The sequence below is a fragment of the Perca fluviatilis genome, chromosome 21, assembly GCF_010015445.1.
Source record: "Perca fluviatilis chromosome 21, GENO_Pfluv_1.0, whole genome shotgun sequence".
Classification (NCBI taxonomy): domain Eukaryota; kingdom Metazoa; phylum Chordata; class Actinopteri; order Perciformes; family Percidae; genus Perca; species Perca fluviatilis.
The window spans coordinates 16,565,892-16,575,592 of NC_053132.1; the positions used below are offsets into that span (position 1 = coordinate 16,565,892).

The following is a 9,701-nucleotide window of genomic DNA, read 5'->3' on the forward strand; positions in this document are numbered from 1 at the left end:
CTCTAGAGGCTCACTTTTACCCTATGATCTATTTTATAGTTATGCTCATACTTGAGCAATGATGTCCAGATTTCAAAAATGGCATTTGATAAATTATGCAACATTGACAAAGCATTGGAGAAAAACAGAGTCGAGGCAGGCTCAGGACAGAGAAGTTTATTTTAGCTAAGTTGGAGTAACAATACAGCCTTTACATAAGGCTCAGAAGCATATAGTATAATATGTATGCATAAATATGCATTCAAAACCACAAACCAAATAAATAAATAAATACTTATAAATAACAAGCATTTTGTGGAATATACAGTACATCAGTTGAAATGTTTTAGTATTGTCAAGAAGCAGTACCTTGAGTTCATGAAACGGGAATGATGTTCTGTGTTCAACATGCCCACAGTTGTCCAGATGTTTTGGCAGAAGTTGCCCTGTCTTGATGGTTTGAGCTTTTTCATTTATTTTTTCTTTACCCATTTCTAGGACAGTGAAAGCTGCTTTAAACAAACAAAATGATAAAAAACTAGCCAGTTTGTTCATAGAAGGTTCATAGAACCAGTGGCTCAAATAAACGGCTGATTGAAGGAATTTATACAATGTAAAAGGTTTAAAACAATTCATACTTAATGGTAAAAAAAAAATAAAAATGAAGTGAGCATCATCAAAATAAGTTGCCATGGACAAATGTGCTGCATGTCTTTCACAAGAGAATGCTTCCCTACGAGATTATTTTTCGCTTTTGTTTCCCTTCAAACTGCAACATTGCAAGTCCCCTGACAAAGCTAGAAATACTTAAATTTTATGGATCCTTACTGAAATATTCCAGCCAATCAAATGGATATTTTAATATTTATATCAGCATCAAACTTAAAAAAACAAACAAACTCGTTTTAAAGTGACTGCTACTGTGCATCACTTCCTTGTATGCAAAAAACCAAAACAACACTTTGTGATACCAGTAAATGGAATGAAGTCATATCTACACTGAAACGAGAAGCACTGTTGTAACATTTGAGGGAAGTTTGCGTATACTAAGCCGTATAACAGTGTTTAATGCTGAAATGTCAAAAAAAAAATATCAGAAATGAGACCCACACAAAAACAAAAAAAATTTAAAAACCAACATCGACCTAATACTGACATGGAAAAAAGGGACAATTTTACATCGGCTATGTACACCCGTCACATTTTTCTGTCTGAGAAAGCCTCTTCCTTCTCCGAGGATAAAAAAATTAATAAAAACCTAAAGCAAAACGGCAAAGAATGGGGAAAAGGGATAAGGCAGCAGAATACAGTCTTACGAGATTATCTCCTTTCTAAAGATGAGTCAGTCTGCAGGTTGGTTACATTTTCTTAGAGTGACAGTGACTACATAGAGGATACAGATATTAAACACTAACAAGTCAAAATACTGCTTAGCCGACATTTTTTCTTCATTACTAAACTGAATTAGGCCTTTCATCTACAGCAAATGTACTAACATACAATATAATACATTCCTATTTTCCTGCTCTTCCTATACCATGAGGCAGAGAGGACTGAATTTGATCTACATGAGGGAAATAGCCACCTATGCTTGCTATACATCCAGGCAAATTCCTCTCAGGTCAGTGCATTTTACTTAATGTTATCTGTCACAGTGCCTGATGACATCTTTAAATACTGAGTGCACTAACACTCAACTTGTTTCCTACAAACTGAGAAGCTGAAGTGCTTGAAGGCCAGCGACCAAATCGTTTAGCTGTCAAGAGTTTGACTGCTGGCCACAAACACTTCAGCACTATTTGAGGCCATCATCTGTAGCTTTCTCCATATTGCTACTTGTTTCAAGTCTCACTTTTCCCTCACAGCTTTCTTTCCTTTACATACTCATTGGTACATTCGCCTTCCTTCCCACCCCACCCATCCCCACCACTCATCTCAGTGAGTGGCCAGCTCGGGCTCCGAGGAGCACGCGCTGTAGCCGTTGGCAGGCTGGGGCAGTGTGTTGCCATCCATTTGCTTCTCCTTGGCTGCGTCTGTTGTCGCACGTGGTCTCTGAGAGCGGGTGGAGCCCGTGAATAGTCGCAGGGCGCCCCTGCAAATTAGGGAGAACCAATAGAGCTGGGGCGCCATGAGCAGAGCAGCACCGAGGTTACAGTGCCAGGGCACCGACAGGGGGACCATGTGGAAGGGAATGGACGCGTACCTAGATCCAAAGACAAAGGATTGTAAACACGCATTCTAAGTCTTCTATCCAGAAGATAGAGCTCATGTGGTTGTGCAAGTTACCGACCCAAGCTGAGCGAGACCGCAGGACATGAGAAAAAACAGAGATGAAAGACAGACATACCTTCCATAGGCGTAGTAGAGGTAAGGGAAGAGGAGGACTCGACAGATGAAAAAAGTGATCAGCATAAGAGCCCCATTCACCTTGTGCAGGAGAGTGTGTTGCTGTTTGTACTGAGAGCAGAAAAAAGGAGGGAGAGGATGGGAGAGAGAGAGAGAGAGAGAGAAAGAAAAGCAAGCAGTAGTTTGGTGAAAACTGACGGTGTTAATCTCATTTGCTACCGTTTTGTTGTTAATACTAACATTGTTAAATTTGTTAATAGGGAATACTATCTGCATGGACTGAACATGGGGCGGTGGAGAGCACGGTATGCCATGCAGCTGGTTGAACACTGAATTCTACAGGAGGCAGTAGGACAGTGTGCGTGTCAGTGAAGCAGTTTTTACATTCTCATCTGTTTAGAGCAGATGACTTAACTAAAAAGTTAAACAGTCAACCTGCTTCAGTGAGATAACAGGACAAGCCTACAAACATTTCTCTAAAAGAGAGCCCATTCACGAGTCTCATATCTCAGAATTTCATGGCATCCCATCAATAAATACTCCATGTTTTTATTCTATAGGTATAAGAGGGTGGCAGCTTTTAGCCAGCTGTTTATCAAACGGCCACATGCACTGCTGTTAGAGAAGGGAGGGGTGTTGAGTGATAGAGGGTAGAAGGACAAGCTGATATTGTATCTTCTAAATATCCAGTCTAAATACTAGGGGCTACATTCAGAGGGCTAACAGCTGTGGGAGCTTCAGATGGGGGACAAGCAAAGAGCAATGGAGGGAAAACCCTTCACCCAGACACTGAAACATTGTACACACATCCACATCAAACCTAAAACAATTACAGGGGTGGGGGGGGGGGTGCAGCTCCTACAACCTGTATTCAAACAAACTGGGTTACCAATTAATGGCCGATGTCTGACAGTGCTGTTCATGTAAGTCACAGGCAACAGGAGCCGATGGGCATGAACAAGCTGCATGCAGGGAATGACTGGAAAAATATTCACCATTGAATGAAAAGGGTGGGAAAAAAGAAATGGAGAGTGCAAAGAAGTTCAGTGTGACACATGCAACAACGCACCCAAATCTTCTTTAAGGCTAAACCAAGACTCTTACCTGGATGAGTATTTTTCCTAAGCAGACTGATGGAGTGCTGAGCTCAGCCATAAACATTATACCCTGGAAATAATCTCCCTTTCCTTGTCGCCAAAACTAGAGAGAAAAAGAGGTGGATTATTTGTCGATGGCTTTACAAGCAGTCTGAACTCATAGTGAACTTTGCATAGCTTGTTTCATAGATGCCTATGGGATCAAGTAACAACTTCTCTCAAAAAGAGGAGAGTATACTGTTAAAGCTGGTTAATTATTATCTATTAAAAAGGTGCTGTAAGCAAACATCTCCTCACTATCTGCTGGTCCCCTGAACACACTGTTTATATATATAAAAAAAAAAACTGGCCAACCTGCACCACTAAAGCTACACAAACAGCGTTCCGACGACAAGAAGGAGTTAGTACCTTTAAGTGTACATGAGATTATATCACCCTTCTAATACATGGGTTTACATGCACCTCTGTGGTGGCTATGGATAAATACCTATGCAATTTAGAGCTGAAACGATTAGACCATCAACAAAAGCATGGGCACTTATTTTGGTAAGGGATTAGTCATTTCAGTTTTTTAAGCAAATAAATTACAGATTCAGTGGTTTTATCTTCTCAAATGTGGATTTCTTTTTTGGCTTTTCCTTGTCTTAACAGTATAGTAAATGGAGTAGCTAATTGATACAGAAAAATGGCAGATTAAACAATAATAAAAATAGTCGTTAGCTGCCCAAAAGAAAAGAGTAATGTGTGACACTTACCACTGAGACGGGGAAGCAGACAGTGACCATGACAACATGGTGCAGCACCATGAGGAACTCGCGACGCAAGTAGCTGGTCAGAGCTGTGCTCATGTGCTGGGGGGCTGCCGAGGCCTCCTCGTGCCCTTTGACCCGCAGCTTGTACCAGTAGCACATGAACATTGCGTAGATGTCATACACGAAGTAGGGAACGGCAAACATGATGTAAGAGCTAGTCAACCAATGCCTGTGTAGAAAGGAAGAGAAGCAGGCTTTAAAAAACAGAAAGAAAAAAATAGATATCAATTACACTGTATGAGCAAAGAATTCCCTCAAACAGAGCAGTTATAATGAGAGAAAACAATTCTTCAGATAGCTGAACTAAAACCTGCTTATACTACGGGGAAAGGCATTTATATCAAGTTAAATTGATGGAAATTACAAAATCCTGACAGCTGATGCGTTACATGGCTCGGCGAATAGGGTGAAATATATTCTGATGAGCATTTGTTCGACTTACTGGTCCTCGAGGATGTCCTCGCAGGAAGAAGCAATGATATAGCCAGCTGAAGAAGCCATGACTGCCTGAACTGATGAAACCAACCTGGGAGCAAAGAAAGGCGAGTTAACAACAAATTATGCATTTCTAATTAGCCAATGTAGTGCAAGGCTTTAGACTGCCTAGTTAACACATGGTGAGAAAGTAGTGCCCTTGCGCTTTTATGCAAACAATATGCAGCTGAAAGCTTTTGGTAAAAGTGGCATAGGCGCAGCGACCTGTCATACTTGAGAGTAGGGATCGACCGATATGGATTTTTTTTAGTGCCAATGCAGTTTTGTTTTTTCCCCCCCCATCAGCCTTAGCCGACGACCGATATGGGCTGCCGATTTTCTTGAGCACATATTTGGAGCTGCTACTGCTTTTGCTCCCTCAATTTACATCATAAAAATGTAAACCCTGCCACACTGGATTTGTTTTTGGAATCTGCTCTGCCATTTCTTTAAAAATAAACAAAAACACAGATCAGTGTCACTTCTGCAATCATCCAACATTCATAATCACCCAAATTATGTGTGCAATGTGCATCATATGGATGGGTGCACTGCATATGGTTAACTGTGCAAGGGTAAAAGGCTTTCATCAACATCTACAACACAGCCTTGATGATGCATTGCTTGCTGACATGTTATAAGACAGATATGATCAGGTCATCACAAAATGTCCTTAGTCAACATATTTAAATAATGTAAGAAAACAATAAACCTGAAAAGTAGCCATTGAAATAAAGTGCTTGATTTGTAATTTAAGACTGCCATGGTGCTAGGGGGGGAGGGGCAGTGCATGGTCTGCCCATGAACTGCACCGTCTCCAGCAACACAGAGCTGCCTGTGGACGCCTGACTGTAAATAATGCCGGGAAAAAACTATCGGCGAACGCAGCAGCCGCGTATCGGCGTAAAAACGCAAATATCGGCCGGCCGATAAAATCGGTCTATCACCACTTGAGAGTCATGCAAACAAACTGCACATGAGCTTAAAAGTCTAAAACAACTTAAATGGCACTGCAGTAAAAGCACCACTGTTGTTATTTAAGTATATAAAAAGTTTTAAAAAGGTCTCACCTGGCAGATACAATGACTGCATCTCCTTCGCTCCACCTCAGTGCTGGGATGGCCTTTAGGCATTGTTTGGACAGTAGGAAAAGGCCTGGAAAGAACATAGACCCAGCAGCAAGAATGGTCAGCATGGTCCCTGGCAATCTGTCCGAGAGGCAAAAAGTTCAGCAGGCAATCTGGTCCTTGAGATCCGTCGCTCTTTCCCCTTTCTGAAACACACAAAATATCAAACGGTGAATACACAGCTCATATTGATCTTACTAGAGGCAACTCCCATGTATACGTTTGGCTGTACTCAATGAGATAAACAAAGCACACTATCAAAGTCCAACATATGTGGCAATGTATTGTTCTAGCTTCATTTGACATCTTGCTATATGTACAATAAATATGAAGTGGGGTAAACAGACAGGGCAACGACGACAGCCCAGGCACAATGTAGAAAATGGGTTTATATTAAATGTAAAAGAGGACAGTGTCTGGGACCCAAAGCAGGGAGACTATATACATGCCGGGTACAATGGCAGAATATCAGATAGAAGATTTCAGGGAGCAGTCAAGCCCAGTTTACAGAGACATATATATATATATAAATAAATAAATAAATAAATAAATAAATAAAAGCAGGTTCTTAGGAAGGCTTCTTCCCTTCTGGAGTGCCAAGATAAACCTGTTTAGACAGAGTTTGAATTGTGACCCTCAGGTAGTTGTTTGAAAGTGTTTGAAAGTGTTATGAAGACCAAGAGATACGTTTCCTTCATCCCTGCTGCCATTCACATGTTAGACAGTAGATACAGTATTGAAATGCCTGTAGCCTAACCCTTGTGTTGTCCTTCGGGTCACCAAACCCGAAGGACAACACTATACGAAGGACACAACTATACGTTTATTTTACATTTTGTATTGGCCTGGCGTTGAGCTTCGGGGTACTCTGTAAACTATGTCCTGTTTGTTGTTGTTGTTCATCAGTGTTCAGGTGTTTCGTACGAATCCTAGCTGCAACCCTATTTGCCCATAAGGGACAATAAAGACACTTTGAACTTTTGAAGGCCTTTTTGTGCAGCTCTATCCATCTGATGACACTGTGCGCCTTATTCATGTTCCCATGTATTCCTAGGGTAACCATGTGGTACTTCCATGCGGTTTTGCGGTTTGCTTACACTAGACTAGCTAAATCAATAAAAGGTTGAAGTCCATTAGAAAAATACGCACTGCGCTATTTTAAAATCCAGAACGTGGAAAATATCGACACTAAGCATGGGCTGCTGCTGCTGCCTGGTACTCCTAGTAGAGTAGACACAGCGCTGTGGAAATGCGAGACTAGCTACCTGTCTGGATAACGAATTATTGACCAAGCTTTGAAAGGTTGCTAGCCACATAACGTTAGGGGAATTCAGACCGGCTGTAGATTGCATGGCATATAACTTAACTATTCTGGTATTGACGCTGATCTGCCAAACAGTTGACCGTCCGTTAACTTAAGCAACTTTGTCTACATTGTGCAATGTTAAGTCCAAGATATCACGTCAACTTTACTTGGTATTGAACTAACGCTCGCGTTATACAGAGCAATCTCCATCAAATACGCCGGCTAGTTAATCTACAATTAACACCACATAACGCTAGCTATAAGTAGCGTAAATTAACGAGTTTTGTCATTTGTTGTTAATTCGTTAGCAAGAAAAACTGGGTCAACCAGCATGCACGTATGTACATTTAGTGAACAGAGACGATATTTCCAACATGTCATCCCTCGCGTTGGTAAGCATGGCCATGTCAGCGATGTCGAATAGCCTGCTAACAATGACGCTAGGAACGTTAGCATCTGTGGCTATGGCAGCCACACCGCTGGCTTAGTTAGCTAGTTACATTCAAATAAAGATAGTTAGCAAGATGATGACAGCCAATAAACGATGCCTGATAAGTGAATGCATCATAGTACACATTTGGTCACTCATACTTGGTAACGTTAAACTGTTTTGTTAGCTTGTTAGCTAATTGTTTGTAGCGGTTAGCAGCTAAGCTAACCGACACCGTGAACGCTAACCATGGATAACTGGCTAACAGATTGGAGTTTACACATGCTTAGAATAAATGAAAAATCTTAAGCAACATTTACACAAAGACTCTGCAGAGTCCAGTCAGCGGCTAGTGGAAACTCGTGTCCTGCAGAAAGCGTTTAACGTTAGAGATGTCCCAGGGGTCTCTGCCTCGATGATCCGCATGTTTATGCGGCCACTTCAATGTCTGAAGAGTACCAGCAGCGAGCTAACACTAGCTTGCAGCAAGTTATATCGACATCTATGTGAGGGCATTGGTGACTAACCTGCGTCTAGCAAGCTTAAGCTTAATAGCTAACTAAAACACAGCAAACCGACGAAAAAAAACAAAGACACAATCTCTTCCAGGTGTCAAGGTAACGTTAGCTTGTCTAGTCGCTATGCCATCTCATCTGTCTCGCAACAGCCGAGCACAGATGCCGCTGTCTCAGCCTCGCAGACTCAACGCTGTGGACTGTTGCTGCTGCGCCAGCTAGTTCCTACAGGTCCAGGCAGCAGCTCATGATCATGACGAGAAATTTGCACCAGTCACTGCACTGCATTTTGTAAATTGGGTTTTGTCATTTGCGATGCAAGGGAACGTTGAATGGATTCCCCATAAGGAGGGCATCTATTCAAGCTGCATTCATAGTTTGCAATATCCAATCTCTCCACTTAAACTACACAGGAATTTACATACAAACAAAAGGAATCAGCATTTATGATGGTCTCAAAACATATCGGCACATTTACAGAAATGTGTGCGTTGTCCTTATAAATAAATGAAAATGAGATGTATTTCATTCATAGAACCATTGTAAATATGTTAAAATAATGTAAGACAGCCAGATAATTGCTTAACCATAATGCCATTTGTGTCTGTAAAGACTTAGTGTTCATCTTTGACAGGTTAGTGACCTTTGAGTGGACGAGCATTTGCACATAAACCGATCAATTATCAGTGCTTATCTACACATTATCAGATATGCTTGATATGTTTGTAGCCTTATGGTCCTGACATTTTGCAGAATTGCAAACCTTAATATGTTTGGAGGCTTACAGATTGCAGATCACATGCCAATCACTGCAACACTGTTGAGGCTTTGCAGTGACAACCCAGCTCTGTCCTTAGAGTTTAGGGCATGGTAGAACTGGTTTGCACGTTTTTTTTACAACTGGAAAAAAGAATCTGTAAAAGAGTACGAGAAGCAGTTGCAAATTTGTTCAGTAGAATATCTCCTTTTGGTGTGCTATACTACATGGTGATAACAATTGTGTATAACTGGCAAAACATACTGTGTTCAGAACTAATATAGTTTACTCAAAGCTTGTGCAAGGGGAGTAGGACGTTAATCTGTACATGCGGACACAAGCACATACTGTAAATGCAACACACAGGTAGGTGTAGGTGAAAGAAATACATAAAACAAAACATTTAAAAGCAAAAATCATCAATTAAGTAAACAAACTTGGGAGATATAACTTTTCAAGTAAATATGATAGTGAGATTGAAGAGAGATAGAATATGAGGTACTCTGTAAAACAGTAACTTAAAGAAGGCCAGAAATACTAATGAAGACTTTACAGGTCCTACAAAATGTGCTACTAAAATAAGGAAATAAATAGGCTAATGTTAAAAATTCAGTAAAGAAGTCAGTAAGACAAATTGAGTACAATGTTACAATTTTAGTCACAATACATACTGCTCTGAGGTTGGAATAGGAACAGTCTTGTCTTGAGGATGAAATTGAATCAAACACTTGGTAAACTTGTTATAAATTACAAGACTGTGAAAGGTTCTACTATAACTGAAAAGATTTTTCTCTGAAAATGCCAAGACAGAGTGTGGATGTTTAAGAAAAATCAATGAATTATTTTGTTATATATATT

General features: G+C 40.6%; 1 protein-coding gene across 2 annotated transcripts; it reads right to left on the reverse strand.

The window, feature by feature from the left end:
• Positions 1–141: 141 nt before the first annotated feature.
• On the reverse strand, positions 142–8,330 carry tlcd3bb (TLC domain containing 3Bb). Of its 2 annotated transcripts, none has more exons than XM_039788094.1 (7): positions 8,099–8,330; positions 5,779–5,981; positions 4,677–4,760; positions 4,178–4,403; positions 3,430–3,525; positions 2,327–2,436; positions 142–2,182 (listed from the first exon to the last, which is right to left on the reverse strand). In XM_039788094.1, the coding sequence occupies exons 2-7, from the start codon at positions 5,901–5,903 to the stop codon at positions 1,915–1,917; spliced, it is 909 nt and encodes a 302-aa protein (XP_039644028.1). In that variant the 5' UTR covers positions 5,904–5,981; positions 8,099–8,330; the 3' UTR covers positions 142–1,914. The 2 variants fall into 2 exon arrangements, with proteins under 2 accessions (XP_039644028.1, XP_039644027.1); XM_039788093.1 differs by having other exon boundaries at positions 7,892–8,329.
• Between the last annotated feature and the right edge of the window lie 1,371 nt (positions 8,331–9,701).

Excerpts from the sequence above, each read along its gene's own strand:
- tlcd3bb (XM_039788094.1), bottom strand. The coding sequence starts at position 5,903 with ATGCTGACCATTCTTGCTGCTGGGTCTATGTTCTTTCCAGGCCTTTTC. Across the intron at positions 3,526-4,177 it reads TCTGCTTCCCCGTCTCAGTG|TTTTGGCGACAAGGAAAGGG; the intron begins GTAAGTGTCACA and ends TTTTCTCTCTAG. Across the intron at positions 2,437-3,429 it reads TAGGAAAAATACTCATCCAG|TACAAACAGCAACACACTCT; the intron begins GTAAGAGTCTTG and ends TTCTGCTCTCAG.